Genomic DNA, 16,710 nt, shown 5'->3' with positions numbered 1-16,710 from the left:
AATGGTCCCCGATTTGATAGACGCACAAAAGTGTCAGAAAGTGTTGATGATTGGTTAAACGCGGTGAATAATTATTACAGTAAAAAAGAAAGAAATCAACGTCTGTTACAAAAACGCGCGACATTAAACACCTGTCACCCGCTATTTATGGTTCGTTCGAATCTCCCGCACCCTACTCGACGAATAATAAAACAAATTACCAACCTGACCCGACCTCAACTTCATAATTAGCCTCGATCTTGCTATGCAAATTTTCCAGATCAGTGCCTTTTTCAGTATATTAGACATGTTATGATTATTTCAATTATTTCTCAATTAACCCCGGAAGTATTAAATCTAATTTAAATCCCCAATAATGAACACAATAACTAAGGTATCTCTTTCATATTGTCGGAGCAATGTTTATCTGATAATTGGTGTTTGCTTCGGTCTTTGCATAAGCTCGTTCTTCACATCAATGAATGTATCAGAGTGTATAGAGGCCAACGATGAACTACCATTTCCTTCGGATATCCCAAAGTTTGATGACGCTTATGAACCAAAAATAAATCTTGAAGGAAAGCCTTTACGTGCTAAGAAAACACCTAAGGATTTCATGCGTCCGAGATACTATTCCACAGAACTTGGTATCAGGGATAAGTTATTCGTCGGTGTTCTGACCAGCCGTGAATACCTTCATAGTCGGGGGATAGCTCAGAACAAAACCATAGCCCACCTTGTCGATAAAATCAGATATTTTATTTCAATACCTGAGGGAACCAAGCCTAATGTATCGCTACCAGGTATCGTGGGGTTCACCGATACCAGAAGTATTCTGAAACCATTTCATGTGCTAAAGTACATCACAGACAATTACCTCGAGGAATACGACTATTATTTTCTCATAAAAGATATGACTTATGTCGACATTAGGAAGCTATTGAAACTTGTCAACAATATTAGTATAAGCCAAAATGTTCACCTAGGTGTTGCTGGCGAGATTGAGTCTTATTGCTCTCTAGGTATGTGTTCTTTTTTTCAATACATGACGTCTCACACCTCCCGGATTTTTTATTGAGATTCATTATTTGATTCCAGACTCTGGAATACTGTTGAGTAATTCGGTGGTACAGAAGATGAAGAGAAATTTGGATTGGTGTGTTAGAAACACCTATTCAGAATCCGACGATGTAAACTTTGGACGATGTATTGTGCATTCGACTTCGCTACCTTGCAGCAACATGATACAGGGACAAACGATCAAGTCCACCATATTGAATGACACGTTCAATCTGGAAAAAAATTTTTATGATTCAATTGCAAGAAATTACTCACAGGCAGCTGCCAGCGTTTACCCTGTTTACGATCACACTACTATTTACAAAATCAATGCCTACGTTGCTAGGGTGAGACGGTGATTTGAAATACAGTTTTCTCGTGACTATGGAGGATGTGCTATACATTGATGAAAAAATCAATTTCAGCTTGCATTAGCAGATGTGATAAATGAAATATCAAAGGTACGGAGGGAGATATTAGCAACCGCAAAGTTAGGACCAGAAAAAGATCACAGAGTAACATGGCCCATTGGAAATCAACCAGGTAACAAGGCTTCTGGGCGTTTCGACGTTCTTAGATGGACGTATTTCAATGAAACACACGCGTCACTGGATCAGAGCCTGAAAAATATGCAGGAATTTGAAGGGAGCACCAAAATTGACATAAATTATGTAATAAGAGCTGCTGTCAACAGAATTGAGGAAACTTATAACAAAGAAAAATTTAAGTACATCAAATTATTGAACGGGTACAAAAAATACGATGCATCGAGGGGTATGGATTACATATTAGACATGGTATTTTTGAATACCGAAACAAAGGAGGAATTAGTAAAACGGGTTGAGGTGTGCAAGCCGTTGGGCAAAGTTGAGATTTTACCGGTACCTTACGTGACTGAAAATGCCAGAATTAATTTGATTCTAACTGTGAACACAAATCTGATGCAAGAAGCCCTAAAATTCATGACAAATTACGCCCGAACTTGTATGGAAAAAAGAGACAAGACATTTTTAATGGTGGTACGTATCCCTGGTAATCTTTTATAAAATTTCAACCTTGATATCAAACGGTAATGATTGCAGATACTTCTTTACGACCTAAACAGTCCATCGAAGGGAAAAGAAGATGTATTCTACGATATAAAACAATATGCGCTTTTGCTTACCGAAAAATATAAAAAGGACCAATCAAAGGTTGCCTGGCTCTCTATCAGACTGCCAACAAGTGTCAACTCCATTGAATTAGAGCCAATGCTGAAGATTGCTGTAGCAGATTTAGCGGTGAAAAAATTCTCACCAGAGAGTTTGATTCTCTTCATTGAAACTGGAATGGATTTGAAGATTGATTATTTAAACAGGGTGAGAATTTTCATAGGTTGTATATTGGCGCTAGTCATAAAAAATAATTTCACCCATAATTGACGACGATTTCTTTTTTTTTTTTCAATTCTATCGCAGGTACGCATGAATACTATTAGTCAGTGGCAAATATTCAGCGCAATTCCTTTTTCCGAGTATCACCCGGACATCGTGTACACCTTGGCAAAGCCAAGAGATAATGAATTGGACATAAATAGAAACTATGGAAGATACGACGAGTACAATTTCAACCACATCGCCTTCTATGCCAAAGATTACACCACAAGTATGTAATCGATGTAGTTTAATTTTTCATACCACGTCAAGTAGAATTTTGTTTAAAATTTCCATTTTTCAGCTCGAAAAATTACTGAGAATAAAATTCCGGTCGTCAGAGCAGATCGAGATATAGCTACAATCCTGAAGCTGTCCCAACAGAATAAGGTAAATTCCATATTTGAATTGTTCGTTTTGTATGGAGATCTCCACCCTTTTCGTGCCCTCGAACCTTATCTAAAGATACGTCACAAAGAAATAAACTGTGGGGGAACAAAGAGCGATACAACTTACATGAATTGTTTGAAAGCTCGTAGTTTGAACTTAGGAAATCGCGGTCAGCTTGCTAAATTAATTTTACAGTATCGAAGTAACCATTAACTTAGAAAATATAAAATGAACCCGAGCTGCCTTTTTATATAGTGAGAAATAAAAGTATTTCATCATAGTAATATAACGTCATATAATATATTAAAACTTTATAATCATAAATATAAGTAAAATTTATTAAAAACAATTGTGATACTTTTTATTGTTGCAATGGGGTCTTGAAGTTAGAAAGCAATGCCCGTTTGTTATTTGGGGTAAAAAAATGCAGCATCAAGAGTACAACCTGTTGTTAGATCCAGGAGAACATTTCACTTAATTCAATGTTGAATTAAGTTTAATCGCCAGTATGCCTGGGCAAGATTCGTTGAACTCTGGGGCTAATTTTATCTCTTAGTTTTTGATTCGAAATTGCTCCTCCAAATAAATGGCAACCGTAAATCGTGCCGGACATGGACGGTCCGCCTATCGTCGAGACGAACGTGAAGAAATGCAAGTTGGTCCTCCGATGGATTTGTCTTTTAAAAAAGCGACAAATATGGCTGGTACTATCAATACTAGATAATGTAATTCGTTAGACGTACCAGATTTTTTTTATCCGACCATAAAATGGGAGCCGTTGAACTTTTGAACGTAGCTGTAGATATTTTCCAGATCTTAGCTCACAACGGGCACGATCTGTTCGCATCGGTAAGATACCTGCTCACTCTTTGAACCAGCGTTTTCTCACGAGTTCTCTTTGGCTCTGTAATAATTCACTGACATCGATGAACGGGCTAGAAAATTTGGTCAACAAATTATTGGAGGAACCGAACAGCCTAGCTTGGCTGGACCTCTCGTTCAACAATATAGTGGAGATTGACGACGAGATTACAAAATTCCCCAATCTCAAGATCCTCTATATACACGGAAACTCCATATCTAATTTGAACAGCCTTCTTAAATTGAGAAGACTTTGCAAACTCAGAAATCTGACTATACATGGGAACCCGATAGAATCGATACCTTCTTACAGATCGTTTGTCTTGTGTGCTTTACCTCAGCTAATAAATCTAGATTTTGCCCCGGTTGTAGCCGCGGAGAGGAAAAAGGCTCCGCCGGCTGGTTTTTTTAAAATGATTAACGCGTGAATATAGATCGTGAACTCGGGTGCACGATTCGTTTGAAATATAACTTTTATTTTATGGTTGTTTAATAAAATACATTTATTATTTGTCAATGAACTGCGTTTGACGATTACGTAATATGACCGATTGCCTGGGTAAACAATCCATCGTTATCGTTGAGTATCGGAGGCGGGACGAACCCTTCGATTTCAAATAACAAAATGAAGAAAATAATAATGATAATTAATTCCCAGATCAGTGGCGTCTGTGCTTGTTACGGTGTTTTCCAGTTTTATCTGGATCTCTATCCCTCGATCGACTTCGTGACCTGTAATAGCTCCTCGACGATTTGTGACTTCCAGATCGTCGACGCTGGGTCTTTTTCGGCTTACGCGATCTGCTGCGGCTGGGACTCCGCGATCTACTTCTGCTAGAATGCTTCTTTCGTTTCACATGTTTCGCACCGTCAGTCCTGGATGGCGAGAGGCTGGTTGATCTAGACCGTCTACGGGGAGGGTAAAATGGTGAAAAATGATGCGTGGAAATAGAAAAAAAAGGAAGGTCTGTTCGAAATATTCTTACCTAGGCGATTTTGCTCTTTCTGGTGGGGCATGTGTCCCACTGCGACTAATGAATCCACCCCAAGCGTTGTGGTGCTTTGGTAGGGGTGGGCTGGGAGTGTGACCGTCAGCTTCTCCACCTCTGGCTTTGACCCTCGCTTCTTCGTATCGTCTTCTAAGCTCATCGACTCGTTTCTCTAGTTGCTCTGCGCTGACACTTGGTCTAGCGTAGAGGCGTAAAACTCTCCTGCAAACGTCCCTGATCGAAGATTCGCTAACTTTGAATAATCGAAACCAGGCAGGCGACGAAGGCAGAGGTAATTGAAGCTGCCTAGCACCGAGGTAGACGCAAGCGCAAGCCACGGTTTCTGGTTGGTGCCTCAAGAAAACGTCAGAGCGTAAGGAATCATTCATGTAATTCCAGCACTGCTGCATTAGTGCTCGATTTTTTTCGTAACCCAACACTTGAAGATACATTACAATTATCTTGTGCGGGTGTTTGACGTGCACACAAAATCCAAGTTCCTTCAGCACACGTCTTTCTGCCTTGATCACCTGGTTCTTCAATGTCACATAATTCTGGTCGAGTATCACAGGCTGAATTGTTCTGAAAAAGAAACGTGGATGAATAATTTTGACTTATTGTGCAACTAAAATCGAATTTTCGATTGTCAGAAACTCACTTTTGCCCAGAAACCTGTTTGATGTGATTGAAAACATTAATGACATCCCTAATACGCCTAGGAGCTTCTTCGATTTTGCTGGCAAGACAGACACATCCCATAGCCGTTGTTTCCATGTTATGCCTCACGAGAGATTTACTGTAATAGAATCGCTGGAATATCACTTGCCCCGTGGCCATTGCAACCTGAAAGAAAATGTGAAAAACATAGTTATAAAACTGCACCAAGTAAACGATATGCTTTCCAAACTTCGACGTCATTCGTTAGAGGATCACTGCCTGGAGAGTTAATTAGTGCGCATAGAAGCCTGTGCATGACGATAAATGTCTCATTCTACCCAATGAATAGTGAATTTTGAGAAGAATACCTAGCTTGACTCTCGATTGAATACTAAAATAATCCTGTGTTTTTCGAATTGAATTTTTTTTTTACAACAGACATAGCAATAGGTTGGCATTGAACACAGGCTTCTACGTAGGACAATATTGATAGTACACTATAGCGTCGAGAGAATGTTTTTTTTATCAAGGGATTCAACCGATGGTCAATTAGGTATCGCCGGCTCGATGCTTTTTGAACCAAGTCAGTATCCAAGATCGGTTGCTTCATTGATGATTTTGGCGTCGTCCGTGGATCATTCCTCAGACAATGATCCTTTCGTCAACGAATGACGCCTGTAAAATAACATAAGATTGTTACCGTAACTATTGCGCCAATGACTTGCAAAGATCTCAATTTACAAATAAGTCTACAGAGAAGACTTGATGTAGCTAGGAAGAAACGGTAAAATATACCGTGCGCAAGCAAAAAATTAGTAGTAAATTCCAGATTTTGTATCAAACATAAGCCGACGTACCTCCGGCTATGACTTATTGTTATTTTTTGGTGCGATGATTATATCCAAAAAGATTCAAGTGCTAGGGATTTGATTGAAAGATACGCACCTGGGGCAATTTTAATAGAATTCCAGCAGTTTGTATCAGCTCACATCCCAGGATACGTAGATCGATTTCTGTTTCTGTATCCAATCCATCGGAATTCGATGGAGTTGAGTTAAGTTTCTCTTCAGGTAAAAGGCAATTTTGAAGAGTGAGCACTATTTTTCCATAAGATTTCAAATTTGCGGGGGTAGCTTGTTTTCCCGTAGCCGTCACCGTAGAATTTTCCTTTTCTTTTTCTTTTTCTTTTTCTTTTTCCTTGTCCTTGTCTTTATCTTTTTCTTTTTGTGTCCCCATCATTAATAATTCGATATTTGTCACTCTTACTTTGTACGACAGGGAAGAAGAGATAGCGAAACGTGTCTATCAACGACGTATCCGAAACGATTTGGCAATCCGTTAATATGAGCTAACTTAAAGACTGACTTTTGAACAACAAAAGTTAACAGTTCGTTATATAAATGCGTAATGATCTTCCAACTCGTTTTTAATTCACTTGGTACAAACTCTAAATTATTAACAAAAATTTTGTGTACTATTCAATACGATGGCATGGGCTAATGGACTGTAATGCACGACAAAATGGCGGCTCACCAAGCGTCATTGTTGGCGATTTTTGTGATTTTAGTTCATTTGAATTCCAAAAAACAGCGCTGTTGAGATAGCGCCATCCCCAATGACACAGTGTTACGTCATATGATCACAAATTCCCATAATTAGTGATAGATTGAACAGTCTGATTGATGAATTAATTTGTCAGTAGATTCAGATTCTAAACTCAACAAACGTAGGTGTAGGTGTCATTATTTAAGCGACTGTTTTCCAATATGAATCTGCTGACAATCCAGCTACCCCTAATCTTGTACGTAATTTTCTAATTTTCTTTTGCAGGTCATATGTCTGTGGTCCTTTATACTTGGTGACTCTCAGAAAACTTTGCTCAATTCTCATGATGAGTATCTCCGAGGAGGATACCTTGACAATTAAAGTTGAAATGCAAAGATCAGTTTACCTATAACATATTGTAAAAAATTAGGCGAGCACGTTTGACGTTAGGTATAGCTGAATTTGTCGATTGAATTAAGTGATTTGTCAAATTAATCAAGTTGCCGCTAGTTCAGTACTTGGAATAGCTAATAAATTTGATTATCTCGATTACTTTCGGTTGTCATTCAATTTCAGAGTGTCAGAATGATGTTTTGATGCTGAAAAAATACAGAAGAATACTACACAGTTCAATTTTTGTGAGTCTTCTTCATTTTCTCGTTTTTCCCTACTTTTCCCCATTTTTCCAGAATTATCCAGATTTTTTCCTTCATCTCCGGTTAATTAATCAGAGTCAAACCATCCCAGGTGTATTCCTAATTGTTTTCTAATTGTTTTCTAATTTTTTCCGAATTTTAACAATTTTTTCCCAGTTTTTAAAAATATTTTTCATTTGTGCCGCCCCTGGATGGGTGCGGGCGCGGTAAATTAATTGTCCGCCCCTATTTGGTCACGTGATGACGTCACGTGGTCAGGTCACGTGACCGCACTCGCCGATACAGCTAGCGCCATGTGGCGGAATTTTCGTGAACTAAAATCCGGCAAAAGTATTGACTCCCTCTGGAGCTCGCGGGAAGCCGAAAAAGTATTGCCCGCTCCGTCCGAGGAAAACCGCCGAAGAACGACGACCGCCTCCGAGCGTCCGAGGAAAACCGCCGAAGAACGACGACCGCCTCCGAGCGGTAGGAAAACCGCCGAAGAACGACGACCGCCTCCGAGCGGTAGGAAAACCGCCGAAGAACGACGACCGCCTCCGAGCGGTAGGAAAACCGCCGAAGAACGACGACCGCCTCCGAGCGTCCGAGGAAAACCGCCGAAGAACGACGACCGCCTCCGAGCGTCCGAGGAAAACCGGAAAAGTATTGACCCCTTCGGCTCCGAGCGCTCGAGGGAAACCGTAAAAGTATTGACCGTTTTACCTCTCTTTCACGCATCACATTGCCTGACGTCAAGGGGCAAGAAACTTGGGATTTTAGTTCACGAAAATTCCGCCACATGGCGCTAGCTGTATCGGCGAGTGCGGTCACGTGACCTGACCACGTGACATGCCGCGTGACGTCATCACCCGACGAAATAGGGGCGGACAATTAATTTTCGGGGCCCCGCACTCATCCAGGGGCGGCACAAGTCAAAAATATTTTCAAAAATTGGGAAAAAATCGGAAAAAATCAGAAAAAAATAGAAAAAAATTAGAAAACGATCAGGAATTAATCCAGGAGGATATAAAATCATGAGGCGCATCGAAGGACTCGTGGAGATGTGCTCATTGAATAAATAATTCAAAAATGGAGAAAAAACCGATTAAAGACTGGGAAAAACCTCAACATGAATTTAAGATAAAGTGACATTGCCTGCATATTATTGGGCGCTAGCAGGACATAGATGGGATCCTGTTATTGATTAAAAATAATTTTTTCAATTATATTTCTTCAGGTGTTTGCCAAGAAATGAATTACGACAACACACGGTGAACATGGGGTGAATCAACTATGCCATTCAAACTTGATACAAACTGACTTTGTCACTCATTGGAAAGACGAGATCCCTGGGTCCTTCTGAACATAATTTGAACAATAATACGCTGCGGTGATGTAGTTGTTTCGATCATAGCATGACCGGTTCTGCTGATTCATTTTTCCTAGGAGGAATTATCGTAGGTAAAGTTAGTCCATCGTCGATATGCTTTGACCACTTGTTACAAGGTGCTTCAATTTGCTTGGTTGGCTTTGCTTTAGGACGCCGATCGACGCCTGGAGGCTACAGAGGTAGAGGACAAGAGACAACGTCGACAACACCGGAAGACCTGACAAGGTTATCCAAGTGTCAGGAAGGATGTTCTTCTTCATGATGGTGAAGAATTCAATTCGAACAAACGGAGCATAATTGCCACCGAACAAATTCCATTCTCTCAAATGGCCTAATTCCATTTCAGATATCGTTCCAATTTCAACATCGACGGTAATAGAATGCCATAGAGCCGGACTGAAGCATGCAGCGTTCGACTTTATGCGGCCTGAATACCAAACGCAAATCCATGCCAACTGTAGCAAGAAAATTGAAGCGATTGTGAGGAAGGCTCCAAAGACAAAGGATCCTGAAGCTGAGAACGAGCCATTGACACCTTGTCCTTATTGCAAAAATAAATTACCTGAGACGAAAGTCATGTGTGACAAATGCAAGAGCACCATACCTTTTTGCATTGCTACGGTAAACTGTTTTAGTAATTATCAACCACTAGTGGTTAATGTGGGTAGAGTTGAAAAGTTTTAGATCTGAAGATTCGTACCAATGCTAAATAATCTGATAGTTTAACTATATCTATGCCATGGTGTGAAATAATAATTCTTTGTTTCGAAATTTATGAATTTCAATGAAATTTATTCTCACTCAGGGTCGTCACCTGCAATTTCTAACGTACGATGAAATTTCTCCAATTCATAATCCCTAACACGTGGCAATAAGCAACATGGACAAAGTGCTGAGTACTCTACTCTCCTTCTTGAATTTCGAAACATTTTCCAAAAGGTCGTAGAGAATCTAAATATGCTGACCTAATTGATTTAACAATCGAATTTTGTCATGCATGGCGAATCTTCCACTTCAAAAAGCAAAGGAATCGCAACATCTTTATAGTTTGCAGTCCTTGTTCGATTTTGTAATCACATCCTCCCTTCCTAGATTGAAATATAAAGAATCACTGCCTTGTCATCATTCTTTATTTTTTCCCCCATTTTTCCTGAGCCTTATTCAATTTTTTAATTGATTTCTTTCGATTGGTTTCCCAATAGATTCTGACATGGTAAATTTCCAATTAGTAATTGGGTGATGAAAAATTGATCTGTAAGGCATAATTAATTGAACATCATTGGTTATTATTCATCGTCGAAAAATTGCACATATTTTGCAACTCACACTGTAGTGTTGTAACTATCATACAAAATAAGCTAATAGTACAGTCATAGTATAATTGTACCATACTAAAAATAAAAATAACTAAATAAAAATAACAACATTCATGATGATAATAATAATGAGCATAATTTTTGTAAAATTACTAATAATGATAATAGTAGTGATATAATAATAAAATTGACAATAATTATTCAATAAAAATAATATAGTTATAATACTTATGATGATGACGATGATAAGAGAACAAGAGATATACAATATATTGGATGGCAATTTGCTAATATTTATAATATATGTTACGTAGAATGGAAGGGGATATATTTAACAAAATAAATGCTTGGATATTCAGTCGTTCGAAATCACCATTTCTTACACTCCTCAGTGGTCGCGCAGATTGTTGCGACCCATTTTTTATATTAATGTTTTTGTAATCGTGAATATTCATAAATTAATCTGACGTTATCACGTATGCATAATTTATATCTTGATAGGTATTGGATAGTTGTTTTTCTTTTTCAAAATCAGGATATCAAAGGACGAGGGAGTTTTCACAAATATTCTTTGTACATTCAATACTTGCAGCAACACTATCTCAATATGCATCGAATTGGCCTATATAATTTTATACATATGCGTCGCATAGATAAAGACTATTGAAGATCATTGAGGCTGCTCAACAGATAGAATTCTGATAATTAACTCCAAGTTTAGAATATAATAACAAGGGGGGTTCATAGCGCATTGAGATTTGGACGGGGAACATGAGAATATAAAGATCTTTCCTGGAAGCCTGCATTCTTCTTACATAATGACGGTTCTCGAGCTAGATAAAATTGCTACAGTGCATTTGGACGTGAAATTAAAATTTTTTAAATATAACGTCTCACATTAACCGAATACAATTAAAATTCGTCCAGTTCGAACAAAACCAACTATAAATGTAGATTTTCTCTTTCTCAACATAACGGTAATTTTGGCAGGAATTTTATAACCACATACATATATCTTATACAATATCCCTTATGGACGATATTTCCATTTATTAATTGTTTTCTCTTTTGGTTAAACTGAAATAGATAAATTATATTGCTGCATGATTTGAAGAAAAGAAACAAAAACGATAAAAAATAAACATTTTCTGTGCAATGTATAGCGATAAGTGCCACTGAAATATTATAGTTTATAATTATATTGTACGTGTACAGCGATTCGACATACGTACAAGTTGAATTTATTGGCATTCCAGTGTAGTCCTTGTGATAAATATACTTTTTGGTTTACCATTTTAGGTTTGCTGAATCTTTTATTTCCTTTCATTCTTTCCTCTTTTTCCATTTTTCTTTTCTTCCTCCTTCTATTTTTCATTTTTTATTAGAGGACTGGAAACTCTGAACTAATAATCGTTCTATTTTTATATTAATTATGTTTCTTACAATACTCTTTTCATTAATATGGCTTTTCGTATTACTATTAACATATCGTTATTTTAATAATTTTTTTTTCATTTTTCTCTCTTTTTTTCCTTTCTTTAAATTTATTTCTAGATAGTGAAATATGATTTGACGACATATAAAGAGTGTATGTCTCTGCTCTTTTACCTATACCATCGTGTGTTACACGTAGACTTTACACATCTGCACATCGTATTCATATTTAATATTACCAGTTCCACAGCACGAATTTACAAATAAGATGGAATGGTTTCATGTACGAGATATTCGCTTCACTTCGTCTAATCGTGATTTTCTCTTATCGAAAAGATGTTCTTCACACTGGTTTTTTCAATGCATGTATGCCCGCGTGTATTGAAGTCACGAAGAGTCGAAAAATAAAAAATAATAATACACAGGCGATTTGGAAAATAAGTGGACTCGAAGAAAAATTGTATCAATGGACGGGGGTGGAAAAAGTTTGAAAATCTCTCAAAGAGAGAAGCGACGTACACCTGTAATCATACACGCGTATACACATGCATTGAATCACAAGTAAGTATAGGTATGCAGAACACGCGCATGTGTTTAAAATTGTGAATGTTTTAATGATTGCAATATTAACTATTAATAACTAGGAAGTAGTTGTATTTTTTTCTTTTCTTTTCTTATCTTTTTTTCCCTCTTCTAATGACTTTGTGTGTAGTTTTATCGTAATTATTAGGCTCTTGAGCAGTGTCTATAGTCATAGAATGAACTATAGGTATAGGTACGGATATGAGTATATGAATAATATGAATAATATAATTACAATAATTACTCATTGTCAATCAACATGTATAAGATGAAATCTCGCTCAAATCAGCGTGATTTCAACTCTTTACCATGGAATGATTCGATTCATAATGTTGGAAAAAAAAAGAAACTCTTTCTCACCACTGTCTCTTTCAATAGTCGCGGTACGCTAAAAATAAAAATCCGTTACTCAGTCAACGATATATTATAATCTAATTAGAAATAGCTGGGTTAAAAATTTTGTACAGAACTCAATATCGGGACATCGATTACCCAAAATTTGGAATGCAATGTGCACCAATGGAAAGCCTTGATCTACCATATTAATATCGAAATCAGTAGTATTAGTAGCAGTAGTAGTGGAAGTAGTAGTAGTAGTAGTAGTAGTAGTAGTAGTAGTAGTAATAGTAGTAGTAGTGGCAATAGCAGCAACAGTAGCAGCATTCAACGGGTAAAATAGTAACAGTTATTACATAATTTATTACGTTATTGGGTTCGTTGTCCATCTACTTATTTAACATTTCGAGCATTACATGAACCTACGGTAATTAATGGTCATTGTTGAAAAAGTATTAAATATTTCGTAGCTAAATATAGAAACGTGTAAAGAAAATCATTAGGTATAACGTACTCTACGCTTTGTGACTTAGAAACTATAGGTCGTGTACATTTTTTATACGGTACAACCTATCTAATTACCTATATGCATGGTATGTATACGGTATGTGCTGTAATTGAATAGGCCAATATTCCCCTCATTTCTAGGCCAATAATGTCGCTCCGTCGCTCCCTTTTTTTGTTCTTATCCAGTCAATTAATAAATTGTCCCCTGTAAAATGTAGTTTTTTTTTTTTTTTTTTTTTTTTCCTTCAACTGTACACTATAATAAGTTTATCGTAAAAAATCTCAGATGGTTCGATGATTTTTAAAAACTGTAATAATCTTTCTTTTGTTTTCTCTAATTAAATAAGAATGATAGCGGATGAATATTTTTTGAATAACGAGGTTTGTCAGGTGCGACATTTTCTTCTTTTTTTTTTTCTTTAAATATTGGAATATTTGGTACACCCCGTGGCAAGAAACTATGTGAAATGTGTTTGTTGCTCCGTTAATTGCTGAGGCATCGCTATTCGGACTATTTCAGTTCCATATACATACTGTAATATACCCAACGAGGGATATGAGACGTCGGTGCTATTGGTAAAACGATAAACTAATGTATAAATATTGACCTGACATTATCGGTGTAGGTGCTACCTGTCGCCAAACCTTTAAAAAAAAAGTCGGTAGGTAGCACATCTCCGAACATCTCCTTCATCTATAATAATTATTTGTGGTTTTTAGGTATACGTAATGGATCTACGGTATGCACTTGACAATCTCAATGACAATTATAATAATAAATATTAATTATATCAATAATAATCGGTAATTCATCTATAAATTAAATTGTTCACTGGCTGTGTAATCTTCCACTGGGCGGTTTCACTTGATTATTATTATTATTATTATTATTATTATTATTTCCAACTTTAGGAATAGCTCCGACAATTTTCACTCGATTCTGCTGTCTGTTATCACAAAACTGTGGCGGTGGTGCGAATACCAATTCATCCCCGTTACCGGCCGACGTACCCGCAGTGAATTCCGGCGGAGGCGGAACGAACAAATCATTATTTTGTTCTTCGGCATCGGCTTCAATGGGAGGTGGTAATTGGGCTAGGCTAACAGCGTGTCTTGTCAACATTCCGCTGCTGTAATTCATTCTTTTTGTATTAGTTTCCTTATCCGTTGGCACAGGGTGAGCGTTGTTTTCGTTTCGGGAGTCGTCGAAACCAGTCGGTGGTCCAACCGGTACATCTTGATCGGAGCTCACGCCGCTAGAACTGTTGTCTCCGTCTTCCATGAGCTGTTGCGTCTGTTGCAATAAAAAGTCATTAGGATAACTCTTAGACGACCTAAGCTGCGTCCTGACCTTTTGAATTTCATCAACGCTGAACGAATGGGGTATCGAACTGCTCCCGGAGGAACTGGTCGAGGTGTTCGAATTTCCCGATGTTTCTTTGGCGGATTCCAATTTCTCTCTAGCTGCCGCCCTCTCCAATTCCTTAGCAATTTCTGACTCACCGTCGGTCTCGTCATTTTCGGATTCGGAGAGGCTGTAATCTGGTTCCGGTATGGGTGGAGCTGCCAAATTCGTGGCTGATAAACTCGACGCCACTCCTCTCTTCTTTCTGTCTCTGAGACCGACGCTACTGTGACTCCTGTTAGTCTTCAAAGGCTGAGCGTATTGGTTGTTGGCCAATTGACTGTTACTTTGCCCGGTTGGCTTGAACGTGGAATTGTTCGGTGTCCTTAAACTGTGCGATTTTCTAACGTGAGGCCTTGCCGAGTGTGCCGGCAAACTACGGGAGCGATAACCAACCGTCTGAGCATCCTCCGGCGACGCGTAGAGTTTGGCACTGTTCGATGGTCGAAAGCTCGACATCACGCCGTATACCGAGTCCGGTGTTGCTGCTGCCAGTTCTGAAAATACACAAGAACATGTTTCATGTGGAACATGACTCGGTGGAGTCCCACCTTTGGGAGAAAAGGAACAAAAACACACGTCGTATCGATCCGAATAAAATCCAATTCTTTGGGTGGATAATGTCGATAGAAATGGACTACAACAACTGACCTTTAACTTGTTGTATATGAGCGATGTTGTCGTAAACCGACGCCGGTGTGACTACGTCGGACGCGCTGGCACCGATATTGACTTTGATGACCTGACCTATGGGAGGTGGTGGCGGTGGGTGATTTGGCGGAGGTAGAGCATTTCTGTTGGCGAGTGCGTTCACGTCTTCTTGACTTCGATGACCTTTCGATACCAGAATATATGATTGAGCTTGCATGTTCAAATCTGGTGTGCTATGAAAGTCTCTGTGAAGATCAGATCCACCTCCGAGTCCTCCGAAAAAGCGTACCTTTGAATTCGTCTAGAAGCAAATCCAAGCACGGCCGGTTTAAATCGTGAACATGAAATACAATCGATGTAAACACGGAACACGAAGAATTACTGTGTAGTAAAATATAAAACTGTAAAAAAGAACCGAGACCCCTGTACGTGTTGCAATCAATCTTATCTGTTACGACAACATGTTATAGGGAATGGGTACGTTGGAAAAAAAAAAGAAAAAAGAAAAAAGTCGTCCCACGGCATAGCGGAATAACAACATATAATTAGCTAAAGCAATTCACCTGAAATCATGCAAGAATCAGATGTGCTATAATTAATTTGTTTTTTGTTTTTTTTTTTCGATCAGTAATACAAGTAGTCCTCATCGTCCCGCCCATGCCAGGATTGTGGTCTGCTGTAGGCACGTGGTTTGCGTAAAAACTATAACAAACATGCAAATAGCTTTTCTTTACCCTCTGTATAGGTATACATAGTCATGCATTAGCTTCGTCTACGTAACTAAGACGCAGGTCTGAGTATCGAGAGAACACAGTAGGAATAAATAATGAATGTTTCAAGATATTGTTATTCATGCTGCTTGTGATTTCTCGTAGGATTATCAAAAAATGCATATCCACACCCATGTTAAGCTACGATTAACGATGATTATTAATCACTTGTAACATAGTAAATTATTTGAAAATTTTTTTCAAATGAGAGAAAATGAATCTGTGCCCATTGTAACGATATACAATGTGGAGTTTGAATATGCGACACCAAAACGATGGCATCCTCATCCACATCCAACATCCGCTTCTACGGGATTACCGTACCTTGCCCTTCCTTTTCATTTCCGCTACACTGGCATAAACACGACCAGTTTTTGCTGGTGACGAAGGGTGAGATTTAGTCGACTGGCCAGTTTGGAAATGGGAGCTCATCATTGATGATCCATACTGACCAGTTGCTGCGCTGCCTTGTTGTCGCTGGAACAACTCCTACAACCAAATTGTAAACATCTAGGTACATTCTTGTGCAAAGCTTGCAAATCATGAGTCTATTAAAATTTATTTGATTGTTCATTTTTTTTGCTCTTTTTTAATACACCCAAGGTCAGCTGGAGCAAAGATACGCACACTGCTATGTGTGTATCGTAATGTGCCAAATAAGTGCCATTCTGCTTGTGCATTCACATCAAAAACATCGTTGCGACTCATCTCTGATCCTGTGTCAGCGTGTAATTGATTATGAAAATTTTAAATATTCATCGGTGCAGGAGTGTACACTTGTGGATGTGTACG

At 38.3% G+C, this 16,710-nt stretch overlaps 4 protein-coding genes across 15 annotated transcripts in view; 2 read left to right on the top strand and 2 right to left on the bottom strand.

The window, feature by feature from the left end:
• Positions 1 to 2: 2 nt before the first annotated feature.
• On the top strand, positions 3 to 7,525 carry LOC105685126 (chondroitin sulfate glucuronyltransferase). 2 transcript variants are annotated; one of them, XM_048658672.1, is made up of 7 exons: positions 3 to 1,001; positions 1,078 to 1,385; positions 1,464 to 2,057; positions 2,121 to 2,396; positions 2,496 to 2,682; positions 2,755 to 2,840; positions 7,178 to 7,525. In XM_048658672.1, the coding sequence occupies exons 1-7, from the start codon at positions 356 to 358 to the stop codon at positions 7,271 to 7,273; spliced, it is 2,193 nt and encodes a 730-aa protein (XP_048514629.1). In that variant the 5' UTR covers positions 3 to 355; the 3' UTR covers positions 7,274 to 7,525. The 2 variants fall into 2 exon arrangements, with proteins under 2 accessions (XP_048514629.1, XP_012254397.2); XM_012398974.3 differs by lacking the exon at positions 7,178 to 7,525 and having other exon boundaries at positions 5 to 1,001; positions 2,755 to 3,189.
• LOC105685128 (leucine-rich repeat-containing protein 51-like) lies at positions 3,335 to 4,218 on the top strand. The gene is made up of 2 exons (XM_012398977.3): positions 3,335 to 3,544; positions 3,654 to 4,218. The coding sequence occupies exons 1-2, from the start codon at positions 3,427 to 3,429 to the stop codon at positions 4,127 to 4,129; spliced, it is 594 nt and encodes a 197-aa protein (XP_012254400.2). The 5' UTR covers positions 3,335 to 3,426; the 3' UTR covers positions 4,130 to 4,218.
• Positions 4,157 to 7,134, bottom strand: LOC105685127 (cyclin-L1). 2 transcript variants are annotated; one of them, XM_012398976.3, is made up of 5 exons: positions 6,293 to 6,434; positions 5,844 to 6,022; positions 5,349 to 5,533; positions 4,688 to 5,272; positions 4,157 to 4,610 (listed from the first exon to the last, which is right to left on the bottom strand). In XM_012398976.3, exons 2-5 carry the CDS (start codon positions 5,955 to 5,957, stop codon positions 4,361 to 4,363), a joined length of 1,134 nt encoding a protein of 377 aa, XP_012254399.1. In that variant the 5' UTR covers positions 5,958 to 6,022; positions 6,293 to 6,434; the 3' UTR covers positions 4,157 to 4,360. The 2 variants fall into 2 exon arrangements, with proteins under 2 accessions (XP_012254399.1, XP_012254398.2); XM_012398975.3 differs by lacking the exon at positions 5,844 to 6,022 and having other exon boundaries at positions 6,293 to 7,134.
• A 2,657-nt stretch (positions 7,526 to 10,182) lies between the features above and the next one.
• The window catches only part of LOC105683887 (protein shank), a 51,949-nt gene continuing 45,421 nt past the window's right edge, over positions 10,183 to 16,710 (bottom strand). For 8 of the 10 annotated variants that reach the window (XM_048658646.1, XM_048658647.1, XM_012396848.3 and 5 more), the window contains 3 exons: positions 16,243 to 16,407; positions 15,149 to 15,449; positions 10,183 to 14,994 (listed from right to left, as the gene is read on the bottom strand). In XM_048658646.1, the coding sequence (XP_048514603.1) occupies positions 13,922 to 14,994; positions 15,149 to 15,449; positions 16,243 to 16,407 (1,539 nt within the window). In that variant the 3' untranslated portion in view covers positions 10,183 to 13,921. The remainder of the gene's footprint in view (positions 14,995 to 15,148; positions 15,450 to 16,242; positions 16,408 to 16,710) is intronic. The other 2 variants (XM_012396853.3, XM_012396854.3) reach the window with 2 other exon arrangements.

The sequence above is a fragment of the Athalia rosae genome, chromosome 7 (genome assembly GCF_917208135.1).
Source record: "Athalia rosae chromosome 7, iyAthRosa1.1, whole genome shotgun sequence".
NCBI classification, from domain to species: domain Eukaryota; kingdom Metazoa; phylum Arthropoda; class Insecta; order Hymenoptera; family Athaliidae; genus Athalia; species Athalia rosae.
Note: the sequence above shows the minus strand (reverse complement) of the source record. Positions and strands in the feature narration are given on the sequence as shown.